The sequence below is a fragment of the Myotis davidii genome, unplaced genomic scaffold (genome assembly GCF_000327345.1).
Source record: "Myotis davidii unplaced genomic scaffold, ASM32734v1 scaffold26, whole genome shotgun sequence".
In the NCBI taxonomy this organism is placed as follows: Eukaryota; Metazoa; Chordata; class Mammalia; order Chiroptera; family Vespertilionidae; genus Myotis; species Myotis davidii.
This window is the reverse complement of record NW_006299245.1, coordinates 1,036,768-1,058,939: the sequence shown is the minus strand read 5'-3', so window position 1 is coordinate 1,058,939 and position 22,172 is coordinate 1,036,768. Positions and strand designations below refer to the sequence as shown.

The window sequence follows — 22,172 nt, the reverse complement described above, 5'->3', positions numbered from 1 at the left end:
GGCTGAAATGCAGATGGTAACCTGCAGGTAGCTTTCAGCCAGCCTCAGAAGTTAGGTCACAAATCATCAGCAGGGCTGCCTGGTGTTTTCATTACTGTTCCTTCTTGATGGTTCCTCCTGAATAATGACTATTCTGTAGGCTTTGGGAAATTTCTTCGTACGTTTAGTATTAGGCCATTTCTCATTTTTATTTTCCTGATTCCTTACCTCTTTATTCCACAGTTCCCTTCTGACTGTTTAACGGTAAAGATTTGTGTGCAGCTTAAATCAGTTGCTAAACATCAAAGAGCCCGGTGCATGTATAATAAAGATGCGTTGCAGCGAGGGGGTGATTGCAATCATGGTTGGAATTTTCAAATCTGTGACAGGAAACTCTCTGCATCAATAGGATAAGAATGTGATTTCCGTGCATCTGTTTCATCAGGTGGGTGAGGCCTAGTGCGGCTCAGGTACCTGCCCTGGGTCCTCCGAGGAAGAAACAAGAGTGTTCAGAGCGTCTGTGCAGCTGCCGAGAAGTGTGTGCCCCTTGAATGTTTATGTGGAAATCCCAGCACTCTTAGGAAGTGGGGCCTTGTGAGGTGATTAGGTTATGAGGTGAAGCCCTCAGGAATGGGATTAGAGCCCTGATAAAAGACTCTAGGGCAGCGGTTCTCAGCCTGTGGGTCGCGAACCCTTTGGGGTTGAATGACCCTTTCACAGGGGTCGCCTAAGACCATCGGAAAACACATATATAATTACATATTGTTTTTGTGATTAACCACTATGCTTTAATTATGTTCAATTTGTAACGATGAAATTGGGGGTCACCACAACATGAGGAACTGTATTGAAAGGTCGTGGCATTAGGAAGGTTGAGCACCACTGCTCTAGGGAGCCCAGGCCGGTGTTGGAGCAAAAGGTGGCAGGTTTGATTCCCGGTCAGGGGATATACCAGATTGTGGGTTCCATCCTGGTCGGGATGGGCACAGGAGGCAGCCAATCAATGTTTCTCTCTCACATTGATGTTTCTCTCTCTCTCCTTCTCCCTTCCTTTCTCTCTAAAAAACCAATAAAAACATATCCTTGGGTGAGTGTTAAAAAAAAAAAAAAGAGAGAGAGAGAGAGAGAGAGAGAGAGAGAGAGAGAGAGAGAGAGAGAAGGACTCCAGGGAGCTTTCTTGCCCTTTACCTTGTGAGGGCACAGCAAGAAGACGACCCTCCCCCTCCATATTGAATCCCCCCCTACACACACCCACTGAATTTACTGGTGCCTTGAGCTGGGACTTCCCAGCCTCCAACACTGTGAGAGTTAAATATGTGTGTTTAAATCATCCCCTCTGTGGTATTTTTGTTACAGCAGCCTGAAAGGACTAAGGCAACTAATGCATTGGCCATTGCCTGCTTGTTCTCTGCCCTCATTCCCACCTGTCTGGGCTCTGCCATGGACTGGGGTGGGCACTAAGACCCAGCAGGCTGTTTCCCAGACTCCTGGCCAGTTGACTCTGATTAGGCTCTGCCAATGGGAGGCCCTGGCTGGGTTGGGTTAGGAGGAGGGGCGAAGGGACCCACAGTCCTGTTTCCAGCTCTTGCCTCTCTCCGGTAGGCACAGTGGCCACTGCGGGGCCAGGGTCTTCTGGCTTCCCCAACCTCCAAAGGGGGGCCTCTCTGTTGTCCCCCCACCAGCCTCAGAGGTCCCAGAAAACTGAGTTCCAGCCCCTCTGTTCAGGTTCTGGGCCTCATGAACGCTGTCTCTCCCATTTGTTCTCCCAGACTGAGCGGTGGCGCTGTGGGCTCACCTGTGCTTCAGCCTTTTCCATGAGTATGTCCAAGTCCTAACCCACCTCCACAGAATGCAACTGTTTGGACCAGGAGCCCTTACAGAGGTAATTAGGTGAAGATGAGGTGGGCCCTAATCCAATAGGACTTATGTCCTTAATATGAGGAGGTGAGGGCACAGGTACAGAGGAGAGGCTAGGAAAAGCCAAGTCGCCAGCACCTTGGTCTCGAACTCTGACCTCCAGAACTGGGAGAACACAAACTTCTGTTGTCTCAGCCCCCGGTGGGCCCCTGGTGTTTTGTAAGGGCAGCCCTGACAGACAATTACAGGTGGTGTCTGTGAATCTCCGGGTTCACTCATCGTCTCACCCATGTGTTCTCGGTTCTCTCTTTGTGGCCAATTTCCTATAAAATTCCCTCTTTGAAACCCATGGAGTGGTTTTGTTTTCCTGACTGAAGCCCCTAATATGGATGATTTTTTGTTTTTGCTTTTGTGAATTCATTAAGAAATATTCTAGCTGGGCTGGTGTGGCTGATCAATGTTTCTCATATTGATGTTTCCTTCCCTTCCTCTCTCTCTAAAAGATAAAAAAGAACAACATATTCTTGGGTGAGGGGTTAAAAAAAAGAGAGAGAGACTCCGGGGAGCTCTTGACCTATGAACCAGGAGGTCATGGTTTGATTCCGAGTCAGGGCACATGCCCAGGTTGCGGCTCGATCCCCAGTAGGGGCTTCACAAAAGGCAGCCAATCGATGATTCCTTCTCTCATTGATGTTTCTATCTCTCTCTCCCTTTCCTTTCCTCTCTCTGAAATCAATAAAAATGTATTTAAAAAAGAAAAGAAATATTCTACTTTTCTACATAATGCCAAGGAGCTATTTAAGAAAAACAAACAAATGATTATCTTTTGCACCTAATCCTGGTGGACTGCCTCCAACGTCCTTTTCTCAGCTTGCACTGAGCACTTTGCCATGTTTCCTCGGAGTGTGCGGTAGCTAAGTGGCCCCTCCCCGGCTGTCGAGCCGTGTTAGCTTAGTGCCATCTCTACATGGCAGTGCCTAACGAAAGCTGGCTGAAGCCAGTAGGATGTAGCCAGCAGTCGAAGACCTTACCGTGAGGAAACTTGAAGCCTTGTTAAATGAGGTATTTTTTGTCACAGTCTTGCCTACACACTGGGATAACTCTTTCTGGTTCCGTTAGCATGTCCCTCTGGTGTTGTCTTCTCCAGGAAACTTTTGTTCATATTGCTCCCTCACCCCAGAGAATGTATTATGAGATGGGTTCCCCAGGATGCAGATTCTCGGATGAAGGGGTCTCACTGGGGAGTGATCTTGGGAGTAACACCTGTAAAGGAGCTAGGGAAACTGTGAGGAAGAATTTGCGAGCCGCAGTTTGCCGACCACTGGCTCTAGTGAAATTTGCACTGCAGTGCGGCTGCAAGAGCATTCTCAGCTAACCCTGGGGCTGTGAGGCTGAGATGGCGCCTTCGAGAGATCCCGTGAGGCCACGGATGTGGGCTGCCCGGGGAGGATGCGTGGTCTCCTAAGTCAGGCTGCTTCCTCAGTGAAGGTCAGAAGGACACAGCTGTGAGCTGTCAGCAGTGCAACAGGGGGGTCAGGGTAGCACACGAGGGTGTCTGCTGTGATTGGTCTAGTGCAGTGATGGGCAAACTGCGGCTCTTGAGCCACATGTGGCTCTTTGGCCCCTTGAGTGTGGCTCTTCCACAAAATACCACGTGTGGGCGCGCACGTACAGTGCGAACAGAAGTCGGTATTTTGTGGAAGAGCCACACTCAAGGGGCCAAAGAGCCACATGTGGCTTGCGAGCCGCAGTTTGCCGACCACTGGCTCTAGTAAATTCTCAGGGACCGAGGTGCACAGTGCCGCAGTGTATTGTGATGGTGCCTTTCTACGTCTGCCTGAGACTGTGGGCTCAGGGACAGGAGGACCTCGTTACATCACTCATTGTATCTCCAGCATCCAGTAAAAACATGGCATTTAGTGGAGGAAAGATTTTACTTTTATCTCTAGGAATTGCAGCAGGTAGGGTATTTAACATCATGCTGCCCTCCAAAAATGGGGTTTACAAACCTGACTTTCAATCCCAGTCTGGAGAGGCCGTGTGGCTCAGGCTCTAGCGAGCAAACCCTGGAGGACATAGTTTGGACACAGCAGGCGGCCTGATGCTGCGCCAGGTGGATTGACCAGAAACAGAGAAACATGTTGAGACGGACACTGCCAGGAACTCTGGCCGCATGCGCTCGGGGCATTGTGTCCCTTCAGCCGCTGTGTTCCCAGCCAGGAACCGAGGCAGCGCTCGGTGCGTTATTGATCTGCCCCTGCCTCCAGCGGCCCGAGTCCACAGGCCATCGACCGACCCCCAGAGTCAGGCAAGAAAAGGAGTTGAAAGGTGGCACAACATCAACAGGAAATAAAACATTTTTATTGAATATCCGGGTAATATGTGAAGTTATTTTTAACAACAATCAGAAAACTACTGTGGAATTCACTACACGAAGTGAAACAAAATTTAAACCACCTCATCAAAAATGAAGGTAAAATACAGCTAAAGTAGTGGGCTCGCGGGCCACGAGCCATATGGCAGAAGGAAACACCCCAACATTTCTACAAGATACAGAGGAAACCCACACATAGAAACACTCAAGCAGGCAGTAAATATACACAAAGGCAACTAGGATCTTTCTAGAGCATCCGATTCTAACACTTTACACAGCTTTGTCAGAAAGGTACATCTGGCTTATCTGAGGGCGAATCTTGGTCTTAGAGCAGGTTCGGTCACTGACTTGTGAGAAGTGGTATAGTACCAACTGACTCGGTGGCGACAAGACCCCACGTCTGGCAGTGTTGCAAGAGAATGCATTAGTAGGACTTGAATGCAAGAAATCATGTGTCTTCGGCAGCTCGAACCTGCTTGTTTTGAAGTACTGTTTCAGTGTAAACAACGTAAAGCTGAATACAATAAAATGAGATGTCAGTTTCTGGTATTTCAGGCATTTTTACAAGTTAATCAACTCCCTCTCTTTGTTGGGGTTTGGCCCTTTACAATGGAAAGATTCTCATTTGACTCTTCTGTTCAAACTGGTATCTAGTCTTACAGCAAACCTTCCACATTTTCTAATATCTATGTTTTTCTTTCTTTTTAAGTGTGGACCACCTACAGAAGAGGGAGATGTTATTCTTTTGTCCTTTTTGTCTGTCCCAGTTCTAGGGTTTGCTATCACTGGTCTGAAAGGTCAAAGGGTATGCCTCTTCTTTGATGAGGAAAGAATAATGACGAGAATTCAGGAAACCGCTAGCCCCATGTTCCAAGCCTCCCACCAGCCCTTTTTGAATTCTCTTTGTGTTGTTAAAAAAAAGTATGGCATGATACCCTCAAGCCTTCTGCCTAGTTTTCCTCCACTATGTTTTGATATTGGTGGCAATCAACTCCCACCTCAGCACATCCGGACTCTCTGTGGCCTGGAGTTCAAATGGGCCGCAGAAGTGAGTGGGAGAAAAGACTCGATGCAGTGTGGCAACAGGCTGCCCTTCAGAGTGGTTGTCTGCCATCGTGGGGAAAATATGGAATATTGCACAGTGCTTGACAAAATGCTGTGTCCCACCCCGTTCTGTGTATCTTCCTTGTCCTATGCATAGCTTTTCAGTTCTGAGTTGGTCCTTTGTAACGAGAACTGTTTGTGCTACACACTTCGGGCAGTGCAGTAGAGGGAATGGCAGTATTGTGTACAATATCACTACGGGATAAATTGAGTGCTATCCACTGAGGAAACTACGTGTCTAAGCACACAAGGCAGTCACAGTGTTACACAGAGCAGTCCTTGAAGACTCTTATGGAATGACTAGTAGCTTCATAATAGTGCCATTTACTACATAATAACATTGAAAACATTTAAAAACTCCTCCTAAGTCAAGCATCTAGAATACATAAGAGGTTGCTTCAGTTTTCTAGAACTTGTTCTTGGTTTTGTTTCACCTTTTTTTTAAAGGACAAATTAAAACTTCTTGAAGTAAAAAGAGCATATAAAAAAGATCACTAGCTGTCTGTTTTGGCTTAATCGAAGTGCATTCAGAACTATGGCTAATTGTTTGCTTTTCCTCTTTTGATGGGATTACAATACTGTCTGTGTACCACAAAGTAACTTTGTGTAATAAGCACAGATTGCTGTGTTAAAAATATCCTGCATTCCTTCTAATCTGGTTTTGTGTAATAAAATATCTTGTTACAAAGTCTAGTGTGCAAATGTTTTGGAATTATTAGCTGTGTGAAATCTGGAACAGAATTCACAGGATGCACGTTTTGTATAAAGGTGATAATGGAGAGCTACTTGTTTCTTTTGAAATAGTCAGGCAATATTTCAGAAATGCTGACTTCTCCCCTCAGCATCTTCCCACCCACCCCCATCCCTAAACAAACGCACACACACATGCACACATGCACACACGCGCACACACACATACACACACAACACCTTCAAGTTGCTACTCTATATGCAATAACATGAAATCATTGACTCCTGTTCAGTTGCTCCTTCAAATGTAAGAGTGAAGCCCTGGTTTTAGCTTTGTAGATATGTACAGACAGATGCTGTTCTGTTTTGTGGCTATACTTCCTGGAGGTCAGCCTGGATGCTGCTCAGATCATGCTAATTTGCCTGTGAAGAAATTCTACAAAATTGGACGCACCCACCAAATATGTGGTGTAAGTGTATCTTGGTACTCAAATGATTCAATAGAAAGCTCAGGTTTAAGTTGTCCTTTAAGGTGTCAGTTTCACTGTACTAGTGCCTTACAAGTTGATATTTTTGCTGGGAATGCAGACGATACTATATTTACCATATACTAGTAATATATTATCAGCTCTCCTATATCTCAGTCAATTTACATAGTTTAAAATAGAACATCTTATTAAAAACATCTAGATATACACAGATTAGGAAACGCTTACAACATACAAATACACAAACTAGAAATAAATCTTTAGCATACTGGTATGTACAACTGTGTGATACAATAAATAAGTTCAGTCATGCTCTATCTACACATCATATTGCTTAAAAGAAGAGTAGATTTGGAGGGCAGTTGTATGATGGAGGACTCAAGGGCTCTCTACCTTTAAATTTGTGCAAATTAAAACAGGATTTGAAGTACCACTGAACTGTGTCAGGAACGCATGGCTGGAAAAACGCAAGGACCCATATTACTGAGGTATTTACAGATACTGGCTAAAGAGCACTATGTGGGCAGATGCAGAAAGGCTTCTTTCCTTTACTTCTTGATGGCCAGCATGGCGTCAACTTCCTCCTCTACCTGTAGGGTGTGCCACTGGGCAATGGGTCGCCTGGGGTTGGCCAGCATGTCTGACCAATGTCGCAACTCGGCCCCGGTGCTGTTGTAGCCCACAAAGACTTTGCCGATGGCATCATTCTTGCCAATCTTGTCATAGTCCAAAACAGTTACCACCACTTGCACTTTCTGGAAGAGGACACAAAATAAACATTAATCATCCAGCCCCGGAGATACCTCCCTATTACAAAGCTTCCTTGAGAGCTAAGGAATTGGAAATAAGAAGACTCAGTTTCCAAGCATGTGAAAATGACTTGAATATGATGCGATCCCTATTTTGCCATCATTACATCATCATCACCACTATTATTATCATTGTCATCACCTTCAAAATACCAGTAAATGTTCATTTTTAGTATGTATTTGGTACTCTTCTAAGTCTTTTACACACACTGCTCAGGTACTTTTCACAATAGAGCAGTGGTTCTCAATCTTCCTAATGCCACAACCCTTTAACCCTTTTCGGTCCAACCTGGAGGCTGACTCAACAGACCAGGCGCTAGGAGCAGGTCCAACGTCGAGCAATAAGAACATTAAAAAGTTCAACATTCAATCCCGTCTATTAATTTGGACCAGACTGTTTGAATTCCAAAAATAATATTGGACTGCAAAGGGTAAATACAGTTCCTCATTTTGTGGTGACCCCCAACCATAAAATTATTTTCATTGCTACTTCATAACTGTAATTTTGCTACTGTTATGAATCGTAATGTAAATATCTGATATGCAGGATGTATTTCCGTTGTTACAAATTGAACCTAATTAAAGCATAGTGATTCATCACAAAAACAATATGTAATTATATATGTGTTTTCTGATGGTCTTAGGTGACCCCTGTGAAAGGGTCGTTTGACCCCCAAAGGGTTGCAACCCACAGGTTGGCGACCCACAGGTTGAGAACCCCTGCAATAGAGTCTATTAGTATTGCCATTCTATACTAATTCTTTTGGTTCCCAGAGTCCATGCTGTAAACCACATGCTCTGCTGCTGGTATCAACTCGTATTCATCTATGAATGCATTTGTTTCAGTTGTCTCATCCGGGGAATTTCTGACATTGACACTCAGACCATTCTTTTTCTGGTTACAATTCCCAAAGCAGCCATGTACAGCAATCCCACTCTGTGGGGAGGGGGAGAGCCAATATTTTCCATAAAACTAATCTAGAATTTCAGCTGGTCACAAAATTGTTGTGAATATAAGATGTGACCGTAGAATAAAAGTCTTTAAAAAGTAGTAACTAAGTAAAGATAATATTTTTCATTCATACATGCTTTCAATAAACATTTATTGAGTAAAGCTACTACAAATCCCACATCAACATCAAATGGAAATAACCTTTTTGGGCCACAATAGGATTTTATTTTGGTGATTCCATTACATTTTGAGGGTTTCTGTAATAACTTACTTTTTTGAACTGACTGAACTGACGAAAGCAAATCCATACCATTATCACATGAAAGAAAAACTTTTTAAAAGCACATTTTAGTTCTGCTTCCTAAGGAATAAATTTATTTAGTCAAAATATGCAATGGCTCCAATCTAGAAATGGAGTGCAAAGATAAAGGAACACTTTAGAGTAAAGTAGAATGCATAACATTTTGTGGCACATTAAAAAGAGCAGAAAATGCAGTGATAGAAGCCAGGGACAGATGGAGCCCAGCGGAGTGCTGGCCCTGTGTAGATTTTGTACTCTGAGGTCTGCGTTCTTGCACCAGTGTGTGGGAGAGGGTGCCCAGGTGCAGGTTCAGATCAGAGAAAATGATCACTTCTCAAAGTGAAATGTAGAATGTGAAATGAAACACACTGGCGATAAAGGACACAGACTTCTGTCTTCCTTTGTGCAGCCTGGGATTGTTTTATGGCCAAGGGAATTACCTACCCGCTGGATGGTGTTTGGAACTGAGCTTGGTTTTCAGAAACTTTCCATGCCAATACATCAGGATGCAGTCAGGTTTCAGGGAAGGGGGCGGGGCGTTGGGGACCTTGTGCCCAAAGGTAACATGAAAGGGATGGACTTTGATTATTCAGCTAGGAATGTATTGATTAGTAACACTCAACAATATCCTTATGAAGGCGTTGGATTAATTTTTCCAGCCGCATGTATAGTTTATACGTTTTGGGGGCTTGAGGAAAGGAACGCAACATTTTCATGTGCATTTATAAATCGGCATTTTTTTTTCTTCTCTCAGAATACATTTCTTAGGGATAGAGACAGAAAGACAGATAACCCTGTAACTGCAGGATAGAGGAAACCTAAACCCCTATGATAGCAGGTGAAATGCTCAATTACTTTCTCTTAGGGAAAGCAAAGATGTGGAAAGCAGCCTGCTGGGAAGGGAAAAATGAAAAGAATACATTTACTTAAGGAGCAGAGGAGGAGGGAGGCAGTGACAGGCGAGCCCATCCTTCCCGGCCTACTGTACTCTATAGGGGGCGCAGGCTCTGTCCTGACAAAGTGTTATCTCCTCCAAAATGCTGCCCCAGAAATCCAGCATATGTTCTGTTTTTCATGCACTTCATTTTCAATATGTGTGCATTTGCTGCAATTTATAGTTGAAAAGGGACATTTATTTTTCAAAAACCGGGTACAGAATTGTCACTCAGAGGGGAAGGTTTCCAATAGGATTTTTCATCTCAGTGCCCTGCCTGATATTGTTTTGCGGAATTAAAAAAAACACACCCAAATGCCAGGAGGTGTTAGTTTCCATAGGAAAAAGGTCTTAGAACTTAGGAGAGTTCACTGAACAAATATTGCAAGATAAATGGTTGGAGATAATTGGATGTCTTAGGGGTTTGCCAGTGGGTCCGAAGCAGAGAGCGCACTGGTGCGGACTAGTGAACAAGTAATTGGGGGCAGGAGGCAGTGTCTTCTGCAATGTCATTTACTTATGTAACAGCTGTTGAAAGTAAACAAGGATGTCCACTTTGCTGCCATGTGAAAATGTACATGAGAAATGTAATATAAAAACCGTGAATCAATGTGAGGACGGTGGGATCACTGATTTTTCAAAAACTGCCCTATAGCCTGGCCAGTATGGCTCAGTGGTTGAGCGTCGACCCATGAACCAGGAGGCTTCTGATTGGATTCCACGTCAGGGCACATGCCCCAGTTTCAGGCTCGATCCCCAGGAAGAGGCTTGCAGGAGGCAGATCTATAATTCTTTCTCATCATTGAAGTTTCTGACTCTCTTACCCTTCCTCTCTCTGAAATCAATGAAAACATAAAAAAAACCCCAACCAAACAAAAAAAACCCTGCCGTATATAAAACACTAGCTACATGCAGCTGTTTAAGTAAGTGGAAAATAAATGAAGTTCCTTGTTCACACCTGTGACTGAGGTGCTCATTGCCCACTTGTGGCTGGTGGCTGTCATATTGGACAGCACAAATGATAAAATATCTCCATCCTCACAGAGTTCTGTTGGACAGTGCTGATTTATATGTTGCTTTAATCTACTGTTAGATCCATTTTCTAATAAAATGTTGATTTGAAAAAGAGACAACACTAGCATTGTGAATAGTAATAATGATGGGAACCACTTACTGAGTGTTCCTATGTGCTTAGCACTGTCCAAAGCACTGTTATATGCATAATCTTACTTTGATGTGGATCCTGTTATTACTTCTATTTGACATATGAGGAAATTCTAAGCCTCAGTTTCCTTATATGTAAAATTGGGATAATAATGGAATCTCTCTCATAAGGTTATTGTAAGGATTAAATGAGATTATATGTATAAAGTGCTTAATGTGGGGCTAGGCACTAAATAAACATACAATAAATGTGGCTATTTTCTTAGCTTTTTCGTAGAATAAAGGTGTGATTCGTTCATAAGATTCTGCCTTCTACGAATAGATTAAAAGTAAAAACATGCAACTGAAGAGTATTCATTGACTTGTTATTCTGGGCCTTAGAGAGCTCCAAGTCGTTTTGATGCCTATCCTTCATTTCTCCTTCAAATATGGACAAATCTTTATGTTATAAAAAGATGGACCCATATCAAGTACTTAATAAAAAGTAGTGTTGATTTAAGCATTTTAACTCTCTGATACCCATTAAAAATTACCAATAAATAACCCAAAATCATTGGTTATGAATTTTGGACTCTAAAAGCCTAACTATGGATATGAAGTGAGAAAACCTTAAATAAGTGAGAAAACCTTAAATTAAATTTTATTTAAAAATGGCTAAATAATAAGATCATATGCTATCATTTGAGCTACATGTGGCATCCTATTTTGAACATGTTAACCACAAAGTCTTCTAATATACTTCCTATCATAACAATTATTATCTGCAAAGTAAGGATTCATTTTTATAAAAATACCCATTCCCTCAGATTCAGAAACAAGGAGCTAAATTTAAACAAATAAAAATACAATTTAGCCTAATTTTCCTTTTTCTTTCTTTCTTTTCTTTTCTTTTTTTTTTTTTTTTTTTTTTTACAGAGAGGCAGGGAGAGGGATAGAGAGTTAGAAACATCGATAAGAGAGAAACATCGATCAGCTGCCTCCTGCACACCCCCTACTGGGGATGTGCCCGCAACCAAGGTACATGGCCTTGACCGGAATCGAACCTGGGACCCTTCAGTCTGCAGGCCGGCGCTCTATCCACTGAGCCAAACTGGTTAAGGGTAATTTTTCTATTGTTAATTGTCTTTTAAAAAATGTCTTTTTTGATTTTTTTTTAGAGAGAGGGGGAGAGAGAGAAACATAGATGTGAGAGAGAAATATTAATTGGCTGCCTCCAGCATGCACCCCGACTGGGGGACTTGTAACCTGGCTTTGTGCCCTGACTGGGAATCTAACCGGTGACCCCTTTGTGCATGGGACAACATTTAACCAACTGAGCCACACTGGCCAGGGCTATTAATTGTCTTTTAATAATAAAACTTAAAGATACTGCATATTTAGCGTCAACCAATATACTTCCCTTATTGCTATTTTTTTTTCTGTAAAGATGTGCTTAGAAGAATTACATATTATGGCCTGGGAGTAAATAGTGAAAATTCATTTGTTCTGGACCTTTTAATCTTTACAAATATACATTTTGGGTAGGTATAGTTGTTCTATTGATGTCCTTTTTATTTCTGCTCAAGAGAAGGCCAGCTGTGTTTGGCTGGTGAGTCAGCACATCCTGGGCTGTGTATTTTAGCCTTCTCCTCTTGATGTAGCTTAAGCATCAAATGTGCACGGGAATAAAAACGGCAGTTCTAATGAAGGCATGTGCTCTGATAATGTGCAGTGTCTGTGTGTTTAGCTTGTGTGGTCTGAATAAATGAAATTAAATGGGAAGACAAAATTATGTTTGACATTACCTGGATTTGCTCAAAGGGTACTTCAAAGCTGAATGACTCATTGTAGTAGGGGTTGAGTGTATTCTTTTTAATTGTTGTCTTCTTCTTCTTCAGCCTCTTGCCATTCTGCATCAGATGAATCTTCACATAAGGATCTGAAAAACAGAAGCAAAACGTTTAGGAGAGTCGAGACATGTATTTTAGATTATAATTTAGCTTGTAAAAGGCCAAGAATTCCCAACAGGAAAATAATTGCATAGCATATAGTTAGTGTTTTTTAAAATTTAATTTTTTATGGAAAGTTTGTAATCAACCTGTGGGCTATGTTTTTTTGCCATTGTATTGTCAATATTTATAATTGGATTTAGAATATGAGAGCAGTGGTGTGCTGGTAAACCAGCTCTTTGGATAAAAAAATAAAATGACTTGACATGTAGCATTTGCCAATGTCCATGATATAAATACTGTCAGCATAGCCGATTTCAAGCTACGAACAGATTAACGTCTAAAGTTCTGAATATCTAACAATTGCCTCTTGCGAGCTGTCACTGTATGGAAATAGCTCTTGATAGAGGACAAAGGAGTCGTTTCATTCATTTATTTACTTATTTACTGAACCAATGTTATTTAGACCTTAGGGATTGAGTAGTGAACAAAACAGACCGTCCCCGTTTTTATGATGGAACTTCGGACTTGTGTGGGAAGTAGACAATAAGCTTGTAAAGAAAAGAAATGCACATGAAATTACAAGTTGAGAAGAATGCACTAGAGGAAAAGAGTAGGGCAGAGACATGACTAGGACTACCAGGTTTAGTATGGTGAGTCCCATACTAAAGGTAAGAATGAAATTTTTAGACCATCCAGGTAAGGCCTCTCTGGGGAGGTAACTGAGATAAGAAGGTTGGAGGTAAGAAGAGGCTGAGAAAGAGAAAGAGGAGAGAGGAAAGAGAAGAGAGGAGAGAGAGCCAGTGGCTGTGCCTGAGCACCCCGAGGTAGAGAGGAGCTTCCAGGGTTCAAGGAAAAGAGAATAAGCCAGCACACACACAGGTAATGAGAAAAGGAGCAGAAGATGCCCTTAGCAGCTTCCCCACGGCCTCGTTAGGTAAAGGTAAAGTACAAAGTAGGTCAGTGAAGCGGTGAGATGATTCCCATTTACAGTTCTCAGTACTAATGGGTAACTGGCATACCTTCAAGTCACCAAGAACCAATGCTCACGTTCAAGAGGAAAATCTACTGTTTTCTTAAACATTTTTTCTACTTCACATATCATGCATGTTCATTATATAAAAAAATAATCAGAAAGCAATGTTAAAAAAAAGTGAAACTTAAATCACCCATGCTTTTATTCTCCTAGTAACCGCTGCTAAGCCTTCCAACATTTCTTCCCTCCCTTTCAAAACATGTACAGCTGGGAGGATCTTGACAGATGATCTGGTCTGCCCACGTATTTTTAGAAGCTAAAACTGCGGATCAAAAAAATGTTCTTATCTTCCTCTTCCTACCCCCAGTAGAACATAACTCCTGAGGGACAGAAACTTGGTCTGCCATGTTCATTAATTGAATTTACTAACAGTACCTGGCACTCTTCAGTTTTTGTTGAATGAGTACGTGGAACTTCCTGAGGGCCTCATAATCTGGGTCTCCTTACCCTCAGTCCTGTCTTCTTCCCGTTGCCCCAAGGCCCACATTACTTGGATATTTCTGTTTTTGTTTGTTTGTTTGTTTGTTTTTAATGCTACATCCAGTGAAGGGAGATTTTAATCAAAATGAAAACCCAGATATAGAGATGAGAAACAGCTCTGTCAACTAACTAGTTGGTCAGTTTTTTAAAGAAAAACACTGTAAATAGTAGCAAAGAAAAGGGGAAATACGGCTTGTATGATAGTGTATCTTGCTGTTCACAGCCAAGGTTGATTTTCGGTTCAGAAACCTTGTTTGCTCATGAAGTTCCCTGGCTCCACCATCCTAACCCCTAGTACATCTACAAAATGGTCAAGACTCCAGTTGCTCCTTGGCACTGACTAATATCAAAATACTAAATAACCCCCAAATCAACATTTACGCTTCCTATGTTTGTGAGTTAAAACTTCAACCTAAGGCATAGGTTTTTCTCAAGAGAAACACAATGACTATTTACTTATTCCTTTAAGACAGCAAAATGACAAGAAAGCGCCTTGTGCATCTGCCATTTGAGTAAGCAATTGAAACCCCAACAAGATATTAGTAATTTCAGGTTTCAATGTGAGCTCTGATGTTATGTGATTAATGCCTCGGGGAGAACAAGGTAATGTAGAAAAGGTGATTAGCACTGTCCTTATTGAGGAGGCTAGGTTTGAGCTAAGAACAGAAAGACAGGGGAAGGAGCCAGTCATCTGAAGATGTGGCAGAAGCTTGTATCCTCCAGAAAGAGCAGGACATGTGAGGGCCCTAAGGTACCTGTGCTTCCATGAAATCTGAGAGGTAACACTGCTAACCTGTGACTTTCATGAGCAAATCTGCCAGTTCCGACAATGACTCAGGGGTACTCTGTAATTTCCTATACTTAACAGAGAGGACAGAGGGCTGGGAGGGGAGCAGGTTTGGTTCTGTTCTAAAGAGGTGGAGTTAGTCTTTGCCTTTGCAGATTCATTCTGACACAGGCACCAAAGCAACTTACTTTGCAGGCAGAATTCACATCCAGCCATGACCACGTGTGGCAGTAACTTAGAGGTCCTTTTCTTTTTCACCAAGCTTTATTGAGATACTAGAGGCCCAGTGCACGACATTTGTGCACTGGGGATGGGGGCGGTCCCTCAGCCCGGCCTATGCCCTCTCGCAGTCCGGGACCCCTCAGGGGATGTCCATCTGCTGTGCTGGCCAACCATGAGCCCAGCTTCTGGCTGATCTGTGCTCCACCTGTGGGAGCGCACTGACCACCAGGCGGCAGCTCCTGCATTGAGTGTGTGCCCTCAGGTGGGCAGTGCACATCAGAGTGACCAGTTGTTCTGCCATTCGGTCGATTTGCATATTAGCCTTCTATTATATAGGATAGCTGACATAACACTGTGTAAGTTGAAGATGCACAATGTGATGATTTGAAAACATATGTATTGTGAATGATTACCACAATAAGGTTAGTTAGTACATCCATCACCTCACATAATCACCATTTTGTGTGTGTGGTGAGAACTTTTAAGTTCTACTCTCTTAATAGCTTTCAAATATAAAACATACCATTACCAACTGTAGTCACCATGTTGTACAGTAGATCCCCAGACTTTAGTCATCTTATAACTGGAAGTTTATACCCCTTGACCAACATCTCCTTCACTCCCCCCAGCTCTTGGCAACCACCATTCTACTCTCTTTCATATCTCCCTAAAGGAAACAGGAAATCGGAGCCTCATTGGCCCTTTTAAAGGCACAGAGGAGTAGGTAGGCGGGCCCAGAGGCGAGTGAGGATTTTGCCATGTGGGAGTGTGTTGCTGAAACAACCAGGCCCACACCTGACACGCTCCCACCACAGGCTGTTCCTCACGGAGAATGTGAAATACTATGTCCTTGAGCCTGAAATGTCATTTCCTTCGTTTTTCATCAAAGTCTGGGTTTAAAAATCACCTCTTCCCTGAAGATTTTACTGATGATTTTCTCAGAAACTTTCTCTTTGAAAGACCAACCTTTCTCTGCCCTGCAGGATTTTCTTTTGTGTTTGCACACAGTCCCTATTTTCAGTTCCTGGTTTTGGAGGACTTCTGTGGAGATCTAATAACAGATAAATGATATTCCTATGGGAAATGCTTTGAATTCAGAACTACTGGCTTTGAGATGAGTTTTGGGAAGACCATCCATCCACTTGTAACATGGGGGCTTCTTCTCTGACTATTCCACACGCTAACACCCCAGCACATTGTCTCGGCCTTCTTCCCGCAGGCAGTTCTGATGTCAAATTATGCCAACTTCATAGAAATATAATTGCAAAACAGCTGGCTGTAAGCAATGATCCTTTTGTCTGAGATACAAAGGGGCCACTAAAGACTTTTTCTATTTACAACGAGAACTAGAAAGCAGCAGTTCAAAGCCGAATAATGCAAGATGCCTGCAGTTTTCATTTCGACAATTTTGCATAATTATACCGTCTTCTTTCTTAACTACCACAATGACCGGGGCCCTTGTAACCCGGCCTTTTCCTTTCAACCAAAGACCTCCCTTAATACAAAACAGCCTCATTTCAGCTGCTTTGTTCAATCCCTCGGAGCCAGGATCCAGCTTCTGAGTGACGTCAGGTATTACTCCTTTCATCCTTTTTCCTTTGTCTGATGTTCCCTAAATTTCAACGTATAGTCTTAGATGAGGAAAGTAATACTTGTATCAGCTTGGGTTCTGAATTCCAAGTGACTGAAAAATCCATTTCAAAATGTTATAAATTGGAAAGGTAACTTATTGGTTTATGTAATGGAAAACCCCAGAAGTAGGGCTGTGTGGCAAAGATTATTAATTGTCTCCTAAAATTGATTTTCTCCCTTCTTTTTTAGCAATAAAGCTCCTGGAGTTTTATTGCTAGCTTTACCTGGGCACCAGCTAGAAACATTTATCCCAGACTCTTATGACTCACTATGGCCAACTGACTAACTTCTGGCTATTGGAAGTGAATGGAAGTGATGTGTGTAAACTCCACAGCGTATCCTTAAAATACTGGCTATTTTGCACTCCACTCCCAAGACATTTGGAAATGTCTGGAAACATTTTTGATTGTCATAACTTGGAGGGGAGTGATATGGGCGTTCAGTGGGTAGAAACCAGGGATTCTGCCAAACATCCTGCAATGAATATGACATCCTCAATAGAAAAGAATTTTCAGGCTCAAAATGTCAATAGAACTGAAAGAGATAAACTCTGTCTTAAAATAAGCTTTATGCCCTCCACTCTTCCTCCCTCCCTCTCTCCTTCTCTCCCTCCCTCCCTCCCTCCTCCTTCCTTCCTTCCTTCCTTCCTTCCTTCCAACCGAAACATGAATGTGATGGGATCACTGACCCAGCCTTTACCTTGCAATATGACGGCAATACTTTAAGATGGCGATTTTCAACCTGTGACTCGCAAGAATTTTTAAAACATGCGATACCTGACTATTTAGTCAGGGGCACTGACCTCTTTCCCCTTAGACGGCCAAATAAAAAAAATGACAACAGCCAGCACAACAGTTGTTGTCAGCATGAATGAGTCAAAAATTATACTTTTTTTTTTTACATATCAGCAAAATCATAATATACTTTTTTGGTGCGCCACAGAATTTTAGTAATGAGTTTGTGTGTGCCAGGAAATGAAAAAGCGTGCAAATCGCTACTCTAGGAGGACAGATCAACAAGTTAGAAGATCCTGGGGCCCTAGTCGACCTCACAGCCCCTAAATGCCGACTGGTTTTGCTCACCTACTCACCCATTTACAGACCTGATGGTGATAACGAATTTCCCACGGGCACTATCTTTTTGAGCCGCTGCTGCGTTTTGGTGTTTCTTTGTCACCTCAGTTCAGTCCATTCTCTGTCTGGTACAGATTCAACAATGTCAGCGAGGTCCCAGGTTTGCCTGTGTCTCTGCTCTGTTTTCCATGGAGTCCTCCTCCAAGTCTACATGGAGGCCGCCCCAGACACCCTAAGCTTCCCTCTTCAGGATGTAAATGACTGTACCAGCTGCAAGTCTTAGATCATCACACTGTCCCATACAAAGGAGAGTCCCCAGGAAAAGCTCATGGTTAGACTGATTGGACTAATGTAGACAACACATCTTCTCTCTATTAACCCCTGAGATGAAGAGAATGTGATAAGCTAGGTTGACTTAGTCCTGGGTCATGTGTCCATCCCCAAACCAATCAGGAGGGACAGGGGTTCTACCTTTGGAGCTGGGGGGTAGGCTCAACTCTAGTCTAAGCACAAGGCTCAGAATGGAATATGGTGGTTCCTTAAACAGGAAGTAGAGACTGGGCAACAGAAGTTGGGGGGCAACCAACCAATGCTTATAGAGTTTCTCAACCTGGGGTCTCTAGGATCCCATCCCTGTCTAAACCTGGCAGTGCACATACACTTTTTTTTGTGGAGACACATTCCTTCCCACTTGAGATCAAATTCCTGGTGATGAGCCACCAGCACTTGTATAGAGTGGTCCAGCAGTTACAACGGCCAGCTGAGGATTCAGTTTCTTTGCCCACTGCAGCATTTTCTTGAGTAACGTCTATTCCACCAGCAAACCAAGCACTTAATAGTATGCAAATAACTGAACAGTAATAGGCTTCTCAGAGCAAACAAGCCCCATTTCCATCACTGGCAGTTACAACATATTTACTTTGGGGGTTGTTGTTTTTAATAAGTAATTTACAAGTACTTAGAGAAGACTACATTGCAGAGCATATGTGTCTTTATGGTTTAAAATGCTCCCTGTAATGTTAAGGATGCAGCATTAAAAATATATTCTGGGGACATTTTCTATGTGAGCACATAATTTAAAAATGAATTTACATTAGTTAAGTGCAGTGTTTGCTAAAAGGAAACAACATTCCATAAGCGACTGCCACAGAGAAAATTTTAATGAGAAAGATCATAAAATAGCAAAGGCTGATTTAGTTCATTAACGGTGGCAGAGTGCTTCGAGGAGACAAACACATCAATGCAAAAGCTGTTATTATGAATTCAATGGAAAGCATTTTTGGCCATGGTGGAGGAAGCCACTGGATTCCAGCAATCATTTCTAACGTTGCCAAATGGCCTGTCCATGACGGCCAGCCCCTGGACTACCAATGTAGGAATGCAAGTCCAGAAACGTGGGACCAGGGTTACGGCAGGTAAAAGAGCAGTGTGAGGGGTGAGCTTCACACATAGTGGGGGAAGGAGGACATTATGTTTTCAAAATCCAGAGCTTTTCTGTTCAGTTTCTGTAGTTGGAACATTTTTCAGGAAGGGCCAACGCGTGAGGGCAGAAGCGGTAGTGATTATGTTTGATTCCTCCCTGATGACTACAAAGAGTTTGGTGGGATGACCAGGACTAAACTGTATGAGCTGGTGAAGGGGAACGAACGAAAACAGTTCAAGGATTCAGTGAGGCAAACAAAATGGCGAGTGGCACATTCTGACTTTTTTTCACTCCCTGGGATTTGTATTGGCCTTTTATTCATGCTGGATGAAGGGTCATTAGTAAAATCTTTCTTCTTCTTTTTTTTTTTTTTTTACAATAATATGAAGCATTTCTACTTGATAAAAAAAACATTGGTAACAATGTTACTTGGTAACATGGCTAGGATTTTTAAGCACATGTAATATAACAAATGGATGCCACTCCTTATCCACAGAGATAGTTTCCAGGCAATTCAAGTTGAGCACAAAATGAAAACAACGTGAGAATAGAGATCCCCTTATACATAATACGTTGAGTTACTTAGTGCTCCCTAGTAGGGTCACCTCAGGCTCAGCCAGCTCTCAGGTTGGGTTAGCCAGGATCAATTTACTCTCATTATCTCCCTGTTCCTTGCAGGTACTTGCTTTAAAACGTCGACATATCTTCTAAACAATCTGCCATCGAAGCATTAGAAAGCTTATGGCGTGAAACTGTCTTAGGATAATTAAAGGGGAGGTTGGGAAATGTTTCCAGTTGGACTGGAGGGATCTCTCTCCATGTCCTAATTTTGAATTGTTCCTAGAACGTGTCAAGGGTCTGGATACATCTCCTAAGGAGGGAGGGAATGGCCCCTCCGTTTTCTTAGCTGAAATGTGTCAGTGCTTCTTCTGCTCAAAAGGAAAATTCTTTAATGTTTTCGGGAGGATTTCTTTCTCTTTGCTGTTTCTCCTCCTGCCTTTAAGTGACATTGTTGAGTCTGTGGACCCAGAAGAAGGCGAATGATGCAGCTTTCATTTCCCCTTTGGAAAAGAGATAGTGATTTTAAGATGAAGAATATTGTGGGTAACCCAGACTTTCCACCTTTGGCTTGAGATTTTTACAATATGAATAATGTATGTCCTTTCTACAAAAAGACTTTGCATGCCCTGGTTGGCTTGTTATTATGTTCCTTTATTTGACTGTTGATTTCCCTTCTCCTTCCAGGGAGATATTTCATTTTACTAGTAATTCATTGATGGCCAAATATGGTTCTTTCATAAAGCTGTGAAGCTCTGTTTGAAATCAGCTGGTGCTCTGTCAATTCCAAAGACCTCCGTGTATACAATAATACTATTGTGAGTTTTCACTGAGATCTGAAATACTGATATGCTCATCTCTTTTTCTCCCTCCACTTCCACATATGAATGTATAATTTTATAAAAGGAATACAATGATATTTGACTTATGCAGAGAGGGAAACAGATAACTAGATGGATTGTCTTTTTTTGAACTTGTTTTTTTCCTTCGGCCTTTCCAGTCTTCCTGTGCCTAATGGAATTTCATGGTTACCTTAATGTGATTTTTGTAAATAGGTGACCATCTTAACCATCTTCAGATTAGTCGAGAAGATTAGTAGCTTTGTAGGGGAGATCAGCTTCTGGCTTGTAATTTGGTTTTCTTACAACATTGTAAGGAGAAAATAAAAATAAACTATGGCTTCAATATTTTACTGCATGTTGCAAAATGATGGGGTAATACTCTGTAGTGATTTCACGACTTTATGAAGCAAATTTGTAATTAAAGTCAGTCATTGCATATCAGTATTTCAGATCTCAGTAAAAACTCACAATAGTGTTATTGTATACACTGATTTTGTTGGAATTGACATCACCAAGATACTTCCTCCCTAAATTTGGGAGAAGTGAGAGTTGGGGTGTTAGAGTTAGTCAAATTCTTTATAAAGAAAATTCTATGACATGATTTAATTCTTTGCAAGATTCCATAGCCACATACTAAATGGTCACAGAGGGGGCCCAGAGGTGCCAATTAGAGCTGGTCTTATTTTCCCCACATTTTCCTCTTTCTTGAGTCACAGGCATTCTACGGGCTGATATCTTTCACCTGATGACTTTTAGTCTAAAATAACTTAAATGGTTAATACATTTTTCTTGATATTATTCCTTAGCTCTGTAGTACAGAATCCATCCATCCATCCATCCATCCATCCATCCATCCATCCATCCATCTATCCATCCATCCATCCATCCATCCATCCATCCATCCATCCATCCATCTATCCATCCACTTACTCACTCATTTACTGAGTGCTTACTATGTGCCAGGTATCTATCTTTCAGCCAGTGTCCTGTTCAGTCCTGTTTCCCCATGCTTGTCACAGAGCCTGGCACATGGTAGGCATCCAGTAAATATTTGCTAAATGACTGAATAAAACATGGATGTATAAATATCTACTGAGCAACTCTTAGGGAAGAGAATGAGGAGATACAGAAAATTATAGAAACCAGTTTGTTTTCAAAGAGCTTGCAGTTCAGTTGGGAAGAGCAGACATCAATGGCCAAAAAGTTATGTTGAAAACAACCCACATACTTCTGTAGTAGGAAAGATAGCATAAGGCAGGGTATGTTTTCTTGCTAAATAATCTGTATGGCAATGACCGTGAGAGAAATTCCAAGCAGACAGACACTCTTCACTCAGTTGGAAATGCTTAGTTTGAATTCAAGGCTCTACATTTAGGGAGGCCAAACAAGGGTCATGAAGAGAGAACTAACATTCTGTTAATTAAAAACCCGTTAGCTCTCATATCTTTTTCTCCCTCCATGTTCACATATGAATGTATAGTTTTATAAAAGAAATACAATGATATTTGAATAGTCTTTAGATTTATGTAGAGGGAAAGA

General features: G+C 42.1%; 1 protein-coding gene across 5 annotated transcripts in view; it reads right to left on the bottom strand.

Moving 5' to 3' along the window:
- Positions 1-4,177: 4,177 nt before the first annotated feature.
- The window catches only part of SYT1 (synaptotagmin 1), a 552,577-nt gene continuing 534,582 nt past the window's right edge, over positions 4,178-22,172 (bottom strand). For all 5 annotated transcript variants that reach the window (XM_015571122.1, XM_015571120.1, XM_006774704.2 and 2 more), the window contains 2 exons: positions 12,437-12,570; positions 4,178-7,247 (listed from right to left, as the gene is read on the bottom strand). In XM_015571122.1, coding sequence (XP_015426608.1) covers positions 7,041-7,247; positions 12,437-12,570 — 341 coding nt within the window. In that variant the 3' untranslated portion in view covers positions 4,178-7,040. The remainder of the gene's footprint in view (positions 7,248-12,436; positions 12,571-22,172) is intronic.